The sequence below is a fragment of the Silene latifolia genome, chromosome 9, assembly GCF_048544455.1.
Source record: "Silene latifolia isolate original U9 population chromosome 9, ASM4854445v1, whole genome shotgun sequence".
In the NCBI taxonomy this organism is placed as follows: domain Eukaryota; kingdom Viridiplantae; phylum Streptophyta; class Magnoliopsida; order Caryophyllales; family Caryophyllaceae; genus Silene; species Silene latifolia.
The window spans coordinates 127,659,026-127,676,580 of record NC_133534.1 but is presented as its reverse complement, the minus strand read 5'-3'; the positions used below and the strand labels follow the sequence as shown (position 1 = coordinate 127,676,580).

At 38.4% G+C, this 17,555-nt stretch overlaps 2 protein-coding genes across 2 annotated transcripts; one reads left to right on the top strand and one right to left on the bottom strand.

The window, feature by feature from the left end:
* Positions 1-716: 716 nt before the first annotated feature.
* On the bottom strand, positions 717-3,173 carry LOC141598279 (early nodulin-like protein 15). The gene is made up of 3 exons (XM_074418098.1): positions 3,067-3,173; positions 2,752-2,920; positions 717-1,417 (listed from the first exon to the last, which is right to left on the bottom strand). The coding sequence occupies exons 2-3, from the start codon at positions 2,915-2,917 to the stop codon at positions 900-902; spliced, it is 684 nt and encodes a 227-aa protein (XP_074274199.1). The 5' UTR covers positions 2,918-2,920; positions 3,067-3,173; the 3' UTR covers positions 717-899.
* A 7,623-nt stretch (positions 3,174-10,796) lies between these two features.
* Positions 10,797-17,429, top strand: LOC141600056 (preprotein translocase subunit SECY, chloroplastic). The gene is made up of 8 exons (XM_074420229.1): positions 10,797-11,078; positions 12,496-12,650; positions 12,746-13,131; positions 14,669-14,968; positions 15,053-15,142; positions 16,012-16,135; positions 16,452-16,615; positions 16,906-17,429. The coding sequence occupies exons 1-8, from the start codon at positions 10,885-10,887 to the stop codon at positions 17,125-17,127; spliced, it is 1,635 nt and encodes a 544-aa protein (XP_074276330.1). The 5' UTR covers positions 10,797-10,884; the 3' UTR covers positions 17,128-17,429.
* The last annotated feature ends 126 nt before the right edge of the window (positions 17,430-17,555 follow it).

Genomic DNA, 17,555 nt, shown 5'->3' with positions numbered 1-17,555 from the left:
GTAGTTGTCCAGGAAAACTCCCTGCAATTCTGAGATGTTCACGCAATGTAACGGAGGTATCCATCAAAGAAAGAGGCAAAGAACAAGTATGCTAGTGGCTACTGTTTATGTGATTTGGCTTGCTAGAAATGAAAGAATATTTCAAGGGAAGATGACAACTCAGAAGGAAATTCTGACAATTATCGAGTTCAAGGTTAATCTTCGGGCTTGGAAAATGAATGAGGAGGAGGTCATAATAGAGTAGATGTCTGATTTTGCTAAATCTATTTGTAAACATCTGATGTACTGATTATTTTGATGATATGAAATGCTGATCTTTTCACAACAACAAAAAAAGGTGTAAAATCATCTAACCGATCAATCTAGCATAAAAGGTCTTCTTTTCGGAACAAAATCTCGCCTATAATTAAAGCTTTTCATGACAAGTGAACAGTGGTCCTTGCGTTATCCGATTACAGTAAAAATATTTCTCAGGTAGTCTTTAAATAGAGAAACAGTGCTGCTAGAGGCTCAAAGCAGATCTCATTACTCATTTACAAAAAAGGATATTGTTTGACATTAAAGCCAAATGATGGATGTAAATACTCCTTATAATGCAAAGGAGCGAAAATTCTAATATAGACTACGTGTACCATGTTGACAGTGTATATCTTGTTCATATAAAACGGAATCATGCTAACAATCTGAATTCATTTTTTCTATATAGCAGAATGCAATTCGACCACAAAATGTTTGGCTTTCACAACCGTTTACAAAAGCAATATTCATCAACAATCATCAATGCAACACTATTGAAACAAGTTTTCTGATACTTTCTTAGTTGCTAGGCAACTTTTATTAGCTAGTAGTAGTAGGAATCAAACAAACAGAAGTTGTTGTGACAGGTCTTTACTTCACTCTTATCCTGTACCTAAAAATAATCTCACAAGCAACGCCGCAGCAAGAACCATCAGATAGCAGAAAAGGATGTACAAGTATACTCGCACGAGGAGCCTAACAAGATCGTCATCAGCAAGCTGAACGAGCACAGCCAAATTGATGATCATAAGAGCAACCCGCAACCACAGTGGTACGTCTTCATTTTTCTCACCAGAAGATGAATTTGGACTATGCTTCTTATGTCCATAGTTAGGACCACCACCACGACTAGTGTGGTCACCATGTGGCTTAGAAGGGTAACTTGGGCTTGATGCGTCGGCTTGAAGTCTGTCGAGAACCTGAACATAGAGCTTGAGGCCCTGGGTGCAGTGGTTAGACCTGCCACAGACAAAGTATCTTGGCCCAGGTTTTGGTAGATTGATCACTGTCGTCTTTCCATTGATATCATAGTAGGCTGCAATTGGACTGGTTATATCACAAGTCGCGAAATTTGCTTCTGTCACTTCAATCACATCATGTGCTCTGGTGTAGATGAACTCTGTAAAGCAAGACAGGAGCTCAGGTTTAACGAATCATCGATGCTGATAAAAATACTAGCCTTTAAGAAATATCACGGACTGTAGTTTCTCATAGAACGTGTCAACTTTCGCGTGTAGTAAAGTATTAGGGAAGTGCATTAAAAATTAAACAAAATCGAGTTGTGGCCTTATGCGCTATGAATGTCAAGCTTACACAACAATAACAATTCTCTTGTTATCTATACCGTTTATGTCACAGGGACCATATTAGCAACAAGATAAAGGTTAAACAAATCACATAAATGGCGGCTCCAGGTCCAAGACCTTAGAACCATGGTTATACCACAATTGCAAACAACTCACATAGATCAAAGAGTCCCATAAGATATCAGGAACAAAAATTTCCTATAAGTCTTAATTTAAAGCCATGACGACGCTGTTCGTGCGATTTAGTTAGGGTCGAGTCATAGCCGTAGAGTCAGGGAGAGTCACTACTTGTACAATATGTACTCTTGTTGAGGCCGGTATGTAGCGTAAACCACGTTAGCTACAGATACAGCAGGTTTACAGTACATAAAGACAAAGAAGTAAAGCATATTCACATAAATCGCGGCTCTAGAGTTGAGGCCGTATAACGACGATTATATCATACAATTATCATCAACAAATATTATATTAATAAATCTTAATTCAAAGTTATGTTAGCTGATAACTCATCAGAATCTTAGATGATTTCAAAGTCAGGGACTCAACTCTAAGATATGATCACTGAAAACTTAGATACGCACTACCGAAACAAACACCTTACGTTGCCGGAACAATACAAGGATATGCAGATACTGTCATTGCATCATATTTAATGAATGAACTAAGCTGATTAACACAGAAAACTACGGAATATTTGAGGACACTATCAAGATCGTAGCATTGTTTAATGAACAGTTAAACATCATATTTCTTCATTCGCAAGAAGTGTTCGCGATTTTGGATATCGTCAACTAGCATAAACAAATTGAACATTAAAGTGAAATTTTAACCAAGTTTAGTTCATTGAAAAGAATTATATATTCTCGAAAACATCCTACCAATTCACCACAAAATATCGCCAAAACAATATTTGTAATTAAGTTGAACCGAAATCTTGATCATCAATAATCTAACGGAATCTTTAACAAATTTTGTTATCAAACCTAATTTTCGATTACATTTAGCATATAATATAACAGTTAATCCTAAAACAATCGGAAATTAAAATTCAAGATTTACAGAAATCGTGAAGCAGAATATGTTACTAAAAGGAAATTAAAGCATGAAACCGCATGTTTTTGAGACGATAATTGAAAGAGAAAGTTACCGAGGGAGTCATCGACGAAGACGAGTGTAGAAGAAGACCAGTCGGTGAAGTTAGTTGAGAGATCCCAGCCAGTAGCGCCTCCAACAGTGATGTTTCTCGCAGAAACACTCGAAAAAAGAACGGCCGCCATGAGTACCGCCACCATTACCGCCTTTGCTGCTTCCATTTCCTGAAAAATAGAAATCGCAATCAAGAGACGAGAAGAACAAGTTTCAGAGTATTAATTATCACAACAACAGTACGAATTAAACAACAGAATTAGTGTAATTGCTGAAGGCGAAGAAGGAGGAAGAGGAAGAAGAAGAAGCGATTTACGAAGAGTCGAAGAGTAATTGAGAAATCTGGTAAACTTTGTGTGTGTGTGTGAAGACGTAAGAACAGAAAATTAGAGAGAGAAAGTGAAATGAGAAGAATGACAGAGGAAGAGTGGAAGTACAACAGAATCAGTTATGGTTTTATAGAGTGAGAAAGTATGAGAAAGAAACTTCGTAACAGAATTAGTTAGTTATTTCCCGCTCTTTTCTTTTCTTCTTTTAATATTCCACAATTCTTTTCTTTTTCTTTTACAAGTGGAGAGTTTAGAAAAGATTATATATTATCGCAAATTCTTATTTCAGACGGTTGTTTTCCCGTCTGAAATAAGACGGATAAAATGTTGCCATTTTTTTAAGAAAATGTAACCATTTAATTCACAAAATGTTATGACTAGATGTGTCATTTTTTACCCTGAAAATGATGTGAAAAGTAATGGTAACATTTTATCAGAAAATAAAAACATTTTATTGTAAAATGACAACATGTTGCCCGTCTTATTTCAGACCGGAAACTGCCGTCTGAAACAAGACGCGCTGATATATTATACTCCCTCCTATTCATTTTAACTCTCCCATTTCAAAAGGCACGCAAATTAAGGGTAGGATTATTTTATTGTAAAGTATTGTGGTGTTGTAAGGTAATTGGAGAGAGGGAAGGTATTATTGTGGGGTAAGATGATTAAAATAAGTATTGTTGTGGGGTAAGGTGATTGAAATAAGATAAAGTATGAGTATTGTGGGGTATTGTTGTGGGGTAAGGTAATTAAAGTAAGTATAAAATTTTACTAAATAAGGAAAGGGGGAGAGTTATATGAATAGATGAAAAAGGAAAGGGGAAAGTTAAAATGAATAGGAGGGAGTACTTTTTTTAGCTTATTTATGAGCAAAGCGTCTTGCTTGTGACGGGCTTGTGACAAAAAGGGAGAGGTGATAAGGTGGGGCATCCCACATGTGCTTTCTAACTCACCTCTCATGGATATTTTGTGAGAGAAAATGGTATCCGTCACAAGCTTGTGACGGATATCGCCGTCTTCAATGAAATTTTGTGATTTATGAGTAATCTTATTATGAATTTTAGGAATAAAATAAAAAGAAAGACAATGGAATAAATTACTAATATTGTGGATATATTATCCACACGACCACTTTTAAATTTCGTTTCCTAAGAGCAAGGATTTAAGCAATAACATACGGGCAATAAAGTGGGCAAGCCCACTTAATAGCTTCAAAGATAATTAAGGCTTCAGTGAGCGAAGATTTTTTCCATCTTCAACTTCTTGAGGACATTATCCGAATTCTCAAGAGGAGACAACCAAAAGTAAATTAGCATTTGGGAATTCTTCATCTTGGGCAGGGTATTTTGGTAGATAGCCGTACCATCTCCGAGACTACACAAGTTAGTAAGATTGTGCCCGTGGTCAAAATCCCCTCCCCAGAATAAATTTGTGCGGTTAATCAGTATTCACTTCGTACCCTCGTATAAAGTAACAACTGCGCACTTCATCGTCGCACTAAAAACAGCCTGTAAAATTTCAATTGATCTCCCTTGTGACGGGTTACCATTTGTGGCGGATATTTTGTGAGATAAAATGGCAACAAAATGGGTTAATGGAGAAAGGGGACCACATGAACAGTGTTGCAGAGAGAGAAAAAGTGGGTACTTTGTGAGGTAAAATGGTATCCGTCACTCAAGAGTGACGGATATGTGCCGTCACAAACAAGAATTTGTGGTAAAATTTTGAGATAGTTAGATAGAGCGATTGAACTGAGGGGGTGTTTGGTTCGCGCGTGGGTATAGGTTTGGAATCAGGAATCATACCTGGATGGTATGGGTTTGGAACTTGATTCCTCATACCATGTGTTTGTTTCAATTTCGGGTGGAATGGGATCGAACTTCATCAAAGTTAAAAAAAATCTAAAATACAACATTGATAATAATTATTTTTGATACTAAAAAATCATGAAAATGAAGAGTTAATCAAATAAATGTAAAAAAAATTCCATTTAAAATCTTCCATTTAAGTTTTTTTCATGTTTTTTGGTTTTAATACTTGATACCCATTGGTATCAATCTCATACCCACCTCCCCCCTTGGGTATGAGAAACCCATACCTCATGGGTTTGAGGTATGGGTATGAAACCCCTATTTTTGCCAAACAAACACTTGGTATGGGTTTGGCTCATTCCAAACCCATACCTCATACCTTTATGAGTTGAACCAAACACCCCCTGAAACTGAATGAAGCTAAACTGAACTGAAATAAGAGTTAAGGCCGTGAAGAGATAAGCCGAACTGAACTGAATTAAATGAAACTGAACTGAACTGAATAAAAGCGGAACTGAACTAAACTGAAATAAACTCGGAATTAAGTCCAAAAGAATAGGGCCTTAGTATTTTTAGTCTCCAACAAAATGTAATGTAGTATAAAATATCTTAAACCCTATTCAAAAGACTAAGGGTAAGATTATTGGTAGTTTTGAGACAAGATTCACTCAAGACTAAACCTGGCAAATGGGTCAATTGGGTTGGATTCAGGTCCGGCCAGTTTGGGTCAGGTCATTACGGGTTTCTCAAATTTTCGGGTTAGTTCGGGTCGGGTCGGGTCATTTCGGGTTACGAGTTTGTTTCGGTTTCGTTGGTCGAGTCTGTTACGGGTAGACCCGAATGACCCGACCCGAAAAGGCTGACCCGAACTTGCTTGACCCGAAACCCAAAATGACCCGACCCGACCCAGACCGAGACCCGGACAATGTCTGACCCAATGTTGACCCGACCCGAGGTGACCCAACCTGAAAAGACCCGACTCATAATTGACATGATCCCAAATGACTTGAAGTGACCCAAAATGACCGGAAACAACTAATATTAAGTCATATTAATATTATACTACTTTCTAGTCTGATTGTTGGTTCCCTTTCTTTTGGGCACTAAAATTAAGAAAATGAATTTGGACCACACAAAACTCTCTACCCCACATGAAATTGAATTTGGACTACACAAAACTTACCAAAAAAAGGAAAGGGGATTCAACACCCGACTAGCATGAAAATGGAAAGGAGAACCAACAATCAGACTATGAGGGAGTATATATAAAAAAAAAGTTTCATTGGTTACAACAGTTCCAAATAAATAGTTAAATTTACAAAATAGAATTTTTTAATCAAAATAGTACTAACTGACGTGTTTAGTCATTAACTCAAAAGTAATGCGACCCAAAATGACCCATACCCGAAAATGACTCGACCCGAAATGACCCGACAACAGGTCACTCGAAACCCAAAAGTGACCCCACCCGACCCGATTCGAAATGTGTGACAGATCCGAAATGACTCGGCCCAAACTTAGTCAGCCAGTACCTGACCCGAGTGACCCGTTTTGCCAGGTCTAGTTAGGGTCAAGTGGGTTGGGTTATTTCGAGTTGGGTCATTTTCGGGACAATGATTAAGAGAAAAAAAGGCATTTCAAGTCTTTAGGGGTCAATTAAAGTTATGTATTGTCGGGTCATTTTCAGGTTGAGTGGTTTCGGATCGGGTCATTTCGGGTCGGTTTGTTACGGGTCAGTGAAAGCTCAGGTCATTTTCGGGTACGGTGGGATCAATTCGGGCTTCGGGTGTCATTCGGGTATGACAGTTCGGGTCGATTTTGGGTCAGTCTTTTCGGGTTGGGTGAATTTGCCAGGTCTACTCAAGACTACCAATAATCTACCCTAATCTTGACAAAGTCTTAAGTTGAGTTTTGGAAATTCAAGACTCTAGTTAAGACTTTAGGTGAGATTTGACTCCACTTTCTATAAACTAGAACTAAGGGCATTAGCAATAGAGGTTTGTCAAAAGGTTTGTAAGATGATGTGTCCATTATTTTAGAGGTTTGTCTACAAACCCTCTATTATTGGACACGTATATTGAGGTTCATGGATGATAGGGGTTATAATATAGTATACAGGTTTGTGGAGACAGAATGTGAGAGAATAAATAGTATAGTGGGCCATATTATGAACCTTGGAGAAGTTTATCTATTGTTGGTATGAGGTTTGTGAGTAAATGAGTTTGTATATTATCTTATGTGGCATGAGAACAAACCTATTGAAGGTTTGTCTATTGCTGATGCCATAATCAATAAATTTGTAAAAAAAAAAAAAAATAGAAAAGCAGAGTCTGAGGTGAGTCTAAATCTGGCAAAATGGGTCAACGGGTCGGGTTCAGGTCGGGTCATTTCGGGTTTCGGATCTGTTTCGGGTTTGCTGGTCGGGTCTGTTTCGGGTCAAGCGGGTCGGGTTGTTTTAGGTCGAGTCATTTTCGGGTTAATGAAAAATAGAGAAATGGCAATTTCAAGTCTTTTCGGTTTAATTAGAATTATATTTTGTCGGGTCATTTTTGGGTTTGGTGGTTTTGGATCGGGTCATTTTTGGGTCGGGTCAGTTACGGGTCAAGAAAGCTCGGGTCATGTTCGGATCGGGTCGGGTCGCTTCGGGTTTTCGGGTCTCAGATCAGCCTTTTCGGGTCGGGTTGCTTTTGTGAGGCCTACGTGAGTCTGACGGATAATAATGTAGAAAGTCTGAAGTGAGTCTGAACAATAAAGAAATAAAACAAAAATTAACGGAAGTTGATGTGGCAGAGTTTAAAACTTGCGAGAGTCTGGCTGATAATGTTACCCCAAAGAGTAATATGTATCGAAATAATCAAAGGCGGGTTCTGAAAGGCCAGACACGTCCCTGGGCATGGCAGCGCATTTGGGCGCGGCTCGCACTTTAGATCTACCTCGGGATTCTTATTTTCTTCGCTTCTCAGTAATACTACGGTTTTCTAAGTCTGTTACTCAGCCGAATATGGCTTACTCGGCCGAGTAAGTGCGTCGTGTATTTCAGGTCAGGCTACTGTCCAGGAATACTCGGCCGAGTATGGGAATACTCGACCAAGTAGAGGATACTCGGCAGAGTATACTCTATACTCGACCGAGTATATATCCGGTCTGACAATGTTTATTTCCGCGGTTTGATTTAGAGAGGATTAGAGTTATATAAACGAGATTTACAGTTCTTAATCACTTTTACCAAAACCTAAACTTGCAACGTAACTCTAATCATCTCCAAATCTCTCTCAAGTTCGTGGATCTTTCGTGAGTCTTGTTCATCCTTCTTTCGCATCGATTGTGGCTGTAAGCCTCTAGTTATATGAGTTTTATCAATTTGTCTTTTAGGGTTTGCCCTAGTTTGTGATTTGGGGGAAAAGGGATTTTGGCATGTTTGTAATTGGAATTGTATGGTTATTGTTAGGTGAAGATTTCGTAGATGAGCCGTTTTAGCTTGCTTGATTGCCTCGTGTCAGATTTGTGCTAAGGTGGAGTTTCCCAACTCGGTTTACTGTTTAATTGATTTAAGATATGTGTTGTAATTGACTGTACGATTGATATTGTGATTGATTGTTGGTGGTGGATTGGAGTATGGTGTTGGTGTTGAGATGGTTGTTGATGTTCGCGAGGTGCGTCCTCGGCTGAGTGGAGTCACTTGCGGGAGTGGCTTCACGCCCTAGATTCACCCTCTGTAGAACCCGCCACAGAAGGGGATGTGCACATTAATGAACAGGGTTATCGCTTGTTGATGAGCGGGGGCTTAGGTGGGCAAGGCTACGGTCCCCCACTGGCAGGGCTACACACTTTAGTGTGTAGTCAGTTACGAGATGTGATTGGGAGTTGGAGGTGGATTATGGAACAACTGTTTATCTTTATCGTACTTGTCTTATTTTGATTATGCAGTGAATTGACCCCCCGTTGTTGTTTTGTAAAATCTGTGGTGATCCATTTGGGGATGGTGAGCAGATTGTGACAGGTGATGATGGTCTTTAGCTTTAGGGACGAGATGAGGAGTCATCACTTCGAGTCTAGCTGCCGCTGTCATGAGATTTACTGTTTTAGCTTCAGTTGTTTGAGTACTAGTAAATACTCCCTCCCATCCACTCCAAAGGTAACATGGACCCACTTTTCCTCTCACAAAAAGTGGGTTCATGTTACCTTTGGAGTGGATGGGAGTGAGTATTTGTTTTGGATTTGGTTTTTGGAACATGTAATCGTTAACTCTTTATACTTTAATAAATGTTTTGGAATGATTACTTTTGATATACTGGCCTCGAAAAACCGAGATGGTAACAGTCTCTCATGCTAGGGTGGTCCTAGTAAGGCACCTTGGTATGTGGGGGTGTTACATTCTCTCCTTTCACTTCCGCGAACCTTGATTATTTGGACTTCCATAGACTTCCATCTTTAGTCCTTTTGTCCGAACGAGGAAATAAACACAAATCGGATGAAGTTGTATCTGCTCGGGTTTAGCCTCAGTGTCAAATCTGGGTTCATCATCTCGGATAATGATCCGCTTGAGAGGTCACGTCTAGAGCTGACACGTCCGATCCGACCCGACAGAACCGAGAATATTGCAAACCGAAATCGATTCGACCTGACCTGATGACTGTCCGTAACCCGACACGAATTTGATAATCAGTGACTCGAACCCGACCTGACCCGATATGAACTCGACCCAGTGACTCGATTAAATTGATGACTCGATAATGATTAAGCATAATATTGATCAAATTGAAAGCGATTTAGTTTTAGTTTGATACCTTTAACTTAACAACGAAGTAACTAAACCAAATAATGGTCGAAAAACTAATTTTAATGGTAAAAATTGAAGTAATACGATAAAATCGCTAGACTCGATAGTGGCCCGACCCGGCCAGATACTCACTTGATCCGAAGTGACCTGACCCGATAACGATCCGATCGAACTCGACCCAACCCGAAATGGTATTTTAACCCGATATAACCCGACCAGACTTAACCCGACCCAAACCCGATTAGACTGATCCGATTGCCACCTCTAAACTCACGTCATGACGATAGAGGGTATTTTTTGTTCTCTTGTCTAAGCAAAGAGTGAAGGAGGACAAATGGGCAGGAAAAAAAAAGGGACTTGCTATTTCCAACTCAACATTTTACTCAATCTTACACAAATTTCCAACTTTTTCCGACTTTGCCCCTTTCATTTCATACACCCATAAAGAAAAAAAGAAAAAGAGAAGTAAACCTAACTCAAATCCTAACCCCGACCACTCCTCCCCACCCCACCCCACCCCACCACACCACGGTCAGGCGCCACCGACAGGCGTCGACCAGAGTTCCCACTGGCGGCGTCGACGACCGGCCACTTACCCACCGTCCCGCACATGCGTCGTTTATCCGTAATTCTCCATTAATAGATCTCAAAATCAACCCTGAGTTAACAATGCAATTTATAATCGAAACAACAGTATGGCAAAATTAGTGTGTTATAATTTCATTGTAACATCACACAATTTACAAAAGAAAGAATAATTAATGAAGAACCACAATAGGTCGAAAGAATTAAAAGGAATAAGGGAAGAGGAACTTTGGCATGATCATCAAAAAGTTGACAAACTTTAATGGTGCGATTGTCTGAGGAATCAACAAGGACTTTACCGTTCGTTAATCAATTAACCTGGGAGCGGTGGTCGTCGCCGGTCCATGGCAACCGACCATGGTGGATTGAGGTGAGAAAGGGGGAGGGGTGATTGGGGTTGGGGTTTAAATTAGGTTAAATTTTTTGGGGGGTGTGGAATGAGAAGGGCAAAAACGGAAAAAATTGATAATTTTGTGTAGGATTAAGTAAAGTATGTGTAAGATTTAGCAATTACGGAAAAAAAAAAAAAAAAATTACTCGGTGAAAAACAAACCCAAAAAACAGTGAAGAAGGGTGACGAATCTAAAGGGACCAAGGAAACAAAGGAAAGAAAAAAAAGGACAGAGATAATGTTGATTAGAGTTGCAGAAACTTGTGCATCATCAACATCTTCTCTCATTTCATTTTCTCTCTTTTCATCTCCTTCAAATTTCTATCATAAACCCAGAAACTATGGTTGCTTCCTCTCCAAACCCATTTCATGGAAACACAATTCTCGTGTTACTGCTACTCTCTCTTCTTCCACCACTTCTACTTCTACAAGGTACTTCTTTTCTATCTTTATCATCATTTTGTATTATTAATTTGGTTAATTTTAACATTTGGTCAGTAATTTCAGTTCAATTGAGGTCTGGTTAGTTAATAATTTTTGGATACAATGTGAAATCTTGTTATTTGGAGCATTTCAGCAATTGAGTTTCATTCAATTTAGTAACTTGTGTGTTTACTTGTCCGGAATTTTTCGGAAACTGGGTTTCGCCGACCACTAAACAATGAAAATTGTGAAACTAGTAGTTAAAAGTTTCGAACGTTTTTCCAGGTTATCCTATTGAATTACACCGTTCATTAATTCCAATTCAATATTTTCAAAATCGTCCTCACGTGTTTTGAAAGCCGTATGGAATAGGAATGAATGGAGGGAGTACTAATTTGGTTCCTGAAATTCACAATAATCCGGGTTGTGTGTCTTGTTATCTGAAATAAATGAGCTAATGGGAGCCTCTTATCTGAATATAGAATTTTCAAAGTTTGCCCGTTTGATCCTCTTATCTGAATATAGAGGGAGTACTGATTCGCCCCCTGAAATTTGGAATAATCCGAGTAATATATCTTGTTAATAAATAATTGAGGTGGTGGGAGCCTCTTATCTGGATTTTGAACTTTCGGAGTTTCATTGGCTCGTTTGGTCCACTAGGTATTGAAGATTAATGTAAATGATTCACTGGGAGCCAGTGATATATTTGTCAGTTGTGGCCTACTTGATTCCGTGGAGAATTGAGCCGTTGTTTGGATGAAGAAATTTAGAACGAAAGAAAGGGTCAATGGCCATTATTTTGTTAGCATGTTCGGTTGGAGGGAAATGGGGGATCTATTATATTTACTATAAGCCAATTGAAATTTTCCAGCGTAGGAAAGATATCTACGGAAAACGCTCTCCTCCCCTTCCCTCCTCGACTTGCATTCAAACAAAGGGTTGAGGTTAAAAGTGTGCTTCTTTTCTCGATGATAGTTTGAATTGTCAGTATAGAATAAACATGGAGGGTGATATTCACAGAGTATGGGGTAGGCATGACTCTTGTGGTTAGGCAAGTAAATTCTGAACTTAGAAGATTTTTGCATCTAGGCTTCCTGAAAGCTTGAAAACTTGTGTTTGCTGGAAAATTTGGTCAATTTAGTTCCTTAAATTTGGGAGAATTAGATGCATCTTGTTCATTGTGCCGTTGAGCAAGTTGGTGCCAACTAATGTAGAAGAATTTGATCGGCAGGTCTTCGTGCTCTGAATTTTTTTGGAAAAATGGTTGCTACTTAGTCTGACTTCTGAGAGATATATAAAGTTCACACCTTGCTTACTCTTATTTTAGTACATATGATTTGTGCAGGGGAACGTCTATCTTTGATCCATTAGGTATATAAAGTTCACACCTTGCTTACTCTTATTTTAGTACATATAATTTGTGCAGGGGAACGTCTATCTTTGATCCATTAGGTATCGAGCAAGATAATTCGTGGGACATAGCTCGTATGTGGGATAGTGTTACATGTTTTCTTGCACAAACATTTGAGAGTACCTCTGGTGCCAAAAAGGATAGATCATCATCAGGCCGTGGAGTTGCAGGTACAGTTTTTAGCCCTTTTTATTCTCTTTATTTAATTTCAGATTAATAGTTTATTAGTTTCGTCCGTTTAATGTTTTTAGTACTAAATTGACAGCTGCAATTGAGGATAGTTCTATTGATTTTGGGGACTTCTTTAAAGGTCCACTGCCGGGAAAATTTCTTCAACTGTTAGGGTTGTTGGCCTTGTCTCGACTTGGTATATATGTGCCTCTTGGTGGCGTGAATAGAGAGGCATTTGTGGGTAACATTGATCAGAACAGTTTTATTAGTACTTTGGATACTTTTTCGGGTGGTGGCATTGGGCGACTTGGGATATGTTCGCTTGGAATTGTTCCCTTTATCAATGCGCAGATTGTGTTCCAACTCCTTGCACAAGTCTACCCCAAGTTGCAAGACCTTCAGAAAAGAGAAGGTGAAGCTGGGAGGAAGAAGATCTTGCAGTATACCCGTTATGCTTCTGTTGGTTTTGCTTTAGTGCAGGCAAGTGAGTTTCGATATTAGCAAATACTTCCTCTATCCCATATATTTTGTCAAAATATGCAATAATCACAAACTTGACCAATATTTTCTCACAGTATACAATAGTCACAACATTGACACAAATTATCTCATAGTTGATTGTACCCAGTGAGCCATGAGTAGGCACTCTGCCACTCAATTTTTACTCCATCCATCCATTTTTACTTTCCATATTTGACTTTGGTAGTCAAAGGAAGACAACTTCACCAATATTTTTTGACAATATACAATATTTATGAACTCTTTCAAATTGTAAAATGGTCTTGAAAATGACATATTCTAAAGGGTTATTTAATAGGAACACTCTAAACTATTAGGCTGCTTCTCAAAATACTACAAACTTTGATTTAACCAACAATATACCCAACTATTACACCCCTCCCCTTTCAATAGAACAAGTGAAAGGGCTACCTGTTCTACCTGTCACCTTTTTTTTTACACATCTTTTCCTTCTCTAGAAGCCATTAATACACCCATTTTTATCCTTCTCTCTACTCACGCAATTAACACCTTTACTACCTTCCCTCTCTTAACCATCTCTTTCCTAATCCTTCTTTTCTTCTCCATTATTAATTTTTTTTTTCTCAATTTACCCAACAATTCATTTGTTGATACAACTAACTATTAACAAGAAGACTCAAAACAAGTAAATTAGATACAAGATACATTTCATCCTCAATTTACCCGGCAACTCAACTCATCCCTGCGAGAGAGTAGGATCTCGTTATTCTCGTCTATGGGAAATTCATTTATTGCATCAACCAAGAATAGAGATCTCTCCTATGATGACGTCTCCATGGAACCAAGTCACTCCCTTTTTCTTTATACCTTCTCTTTCTTCACAATTAATTTTAGAATCAGTATACATTTCAAAATAATTGTATCTGACGCCGTCTTGTTTTGCGTAACTGTGAAAAGAAAGAGCTTGAGTATATGTTTACGGGGAGATTAGTACCTTATTAGTGCAATTGGTTTCCGGATTCTGAAAAATTTTCAGTGTCTACATTAATCTGGGGATATAAATTTAAAGGAGTGGGGGACAGGGGAAGTGAAGGGATTTAAATTGGTAAAAAATTGCAGGCTTACTTTGTACTGTAATTGAAAGGGGAAGAAGATGAAGGTTGTATAAAAGTGGGTCCCGCGCTGGCTTTTACCTGCTATTTCAAGTTAAAAAGTGAACTATTCTATTAAATGGAGAAGGTATAATAGTTGGATATATTGTTAGTTAAATTGAAGTTTGGAGTATTTTAAGAAGCATCCTAATAGGTTAGAGTATTCATATTAAATAACCCTATTCTAAATGGTATCCCTATATATATTTGGATTTTGGAGTAATGGACGGTCAAAATTAACATTAATTGATTAACAAAGCCAATTGGGGACAATGAATTAGTCATGGAGGTAGTATAAAGGTTCTGCATAACTTATTAAAAGAACCATCAATAAAAACATTAGGAGACATGAGATATCTGAGCAGTTAATACGGACACTCTGACAGGCAATTGGCCAAGTGACGTTCCTTCGTCCTTATGTCAATGACTTCAGCACGGAATGGGTTCTTTCATCTGTTGCTTTGTTAACACTTGGTTCAGTGCTTACAACGTACCTTGGCGAACGCATTTCTGATCTTAAGCTTGGAAATGGGACATCATTACTAATCTTCACCAACATCATCTCTTACTTGCCTGCATCTTTTGGAAGAACTTTTGCTCAAGCATTTCAAGAAGGGAATTATTCTGGTCTTGCTATCATACTCGCATCCTTTGTGTCTTTGGTGTTTGGTATCGTTTATGTTCAGGTAATTAACAAATAACATCGTACAAAGGATTAGTTGCAGGATAAAGTAAAAAAACTAGTTATGAGTTTGACAAAATTGTTACAGGAAGCAGAGAGGAAAATTCCTATCAATTATGCTTCAAGATATTCAGGCAGAAGTGGAGGACTTCAAAAGTCAGCTTATTTACCCTTTAAGGTTTGTCTTTTCTTATGAATCTTTCGTCCTTATTTTTTGTTTGGTTTTTCTTGATATCTTAATTCTTAACAATATATGGGTCACAATTTGACAGATGTTATTCCACATTTTGAGGTGACTATATAGTTGGAGTCAAGTGCTCCAGCTGCACTGCCACTTAACTATTTTTCCTTTTGTTGATAAAAATACTTGCTTAAGAGCATAATCATTTCGATTTCTTTTTGTATACGAGGGTGTCCCTCTTGGCGTCTTTTGGAGTTTTGGTACACGGGGAGTGAGCCCCTTGGTGTTCTTTAATCTTCATATCTAGTGTTAATTAAAAAAAATGTGATTGATGCTAATCTGAATTCTGAACATTCTCAAGCTTCAAACTGTCGGAGTGAAACATCAATAATATTGAATATGATGTGATTTAGACGTTGCATTAAACAAGAATAAACCCAAACTATTGTAATACAACAACATTACCCCAGTGCCTCAATGGCTCCCGCAAATTGCGGGGTAAGGGGGGTCGGATGTACGCGGCCTTATACTTGTGTTAGCAACACAAAGAGGCTGTTTCCGAATGACCCAAGATGAAAATTGCGTCGAGAACTGCATCGAAGGACCGCTACTTCACAAAAGAAAGAAGCGCAGCCACATTAGTGATCTATTTTGATTTATTCCATTATAATCCATAACCAAAGAGTAATGAGTCTTTGGCTCCATTGGAAATATGGAAAAAAAAAACCCAAACTATTGTAATATGGGAAAATATTCCATCATTCAATTTTACATTAGGGATTTTTTAACCTTAACACTAATCACTTCCTATTCATTTCATTCCGTCATTCTTTTCATTCCTGGTTTCTGTTTGTTTGGTTAAACAGGTGAATAGTGCTGGAGTGATGCCTATTATATTCTCGACATCATCATTGGCTCTTCCTGCTACACTGGCTCGTTTCACAGGATTAAATGTTTTAAAGAATGCTGCAGTCGCTTTGAACCCTGGAGGTAATACCCCTGTCAAGAATTTCTGGTTATCTTGTGATGTCTGTTACTATAGTCAGGTTTCGGGAGGGTTATGTTCATATTTCAGAATTAGTTAGGCAACGAAAGTTGACTGTGATATTGTTTTTCCTGGTCTCCAATTTTGTATAAGATGGCCGAACCAATGCTCGGGCCGAAGACCAAACCGGACCATCACAGTTCACTGTGGCTCAGTCCACGGCCATATCTTAAATGTGATTTTGGTCTTTGGTCAAGCAGCTTTTTTCGTAGTGACGGATTATGATATAGGTTTGTTTGCTCGATTGTTAACGTTTTGCAGGTTCTTTCTATATACCAACAAACATCCTGTTAATAGCCTTCTTCAACTATTACTATACTTTCCTGCAATTGGACCCTGATGATGTGAGCGAGCAGTTGAAGCGGCAAGGTGCATCTATTCCACTTGTCCGACCTGGTCGGAGTACTGCTGCTTTCATAAAAACGGTAACCTCTCTCGATCCACACCATCCTATTTTTGTTCTATAGTTACCTGGTTCGTGTTTTTTATTTGTGTTCCGACTAGTTAAATTACTTCCATAATATTTACATAATACTATAGAACTTTCCGTTTTTTGTTGAAAGCTTGGGAAATGTTCACGTTGGTGTCTTGAGGTTTAAGCTGGGTTAATTCAACAACTACATGACACAAAGCTATGTTATCTACTTGTTAGTGTTCATTTTTGCCTTCTAGTTGTAAAATTTTGTAAGTTGTTGATTTGCTTGATAAAAACTAGGTCCTTGGTCGAATATCAGTCCTGGGTTCAGGATTCTTGGCGATACTAGCTGCGGGTCCCGCTGTAGTTGAACAAGTGACTCATCTGACAGCATTTCGGGGATTTGCTGGAACTTCCGTCCTCATCCTAGTCGGTTGTGCTACGGACACTGCGAGAAAAGTTCAAGCCGAGTTAATCTCTCAAAAGTATAAGAATATCGAGTTTTATGATCTTGATAAATAATCTCTCTTTTGAGGGATGAAATCATGAAAATGAAAAGAAAAAGTGCGAGGATAAGCACTTTCTGTAGGTAAATTTTTTTTAACACACTCCACAGTTGAGCTTCATACCAAATTGTATGATTATCACCTCTGATCTCCTTTGTATATGTGCTCCTTTCGTGAGTCCTCCCTCCATTCATTTGTATGCATTTTTTTTTTCATTTTGGTTCATTCAAAGCAAATATTCCCACCGTCCGAATCATTTGTTTACCTTTCTTTTATGGGAATAGTTTTGATCAACAATTTGATACTCCACACTCAATTTGATCCACTTGTCATCAAATAATCCACCATCTCCTTTTTCTTTATTATTTTTCCTTGGTCTTTGTGCCAAAACCAAAGTTAAACAAATGACCGGGACCGAGGGAGTACAATTCACATTTTCTTCCC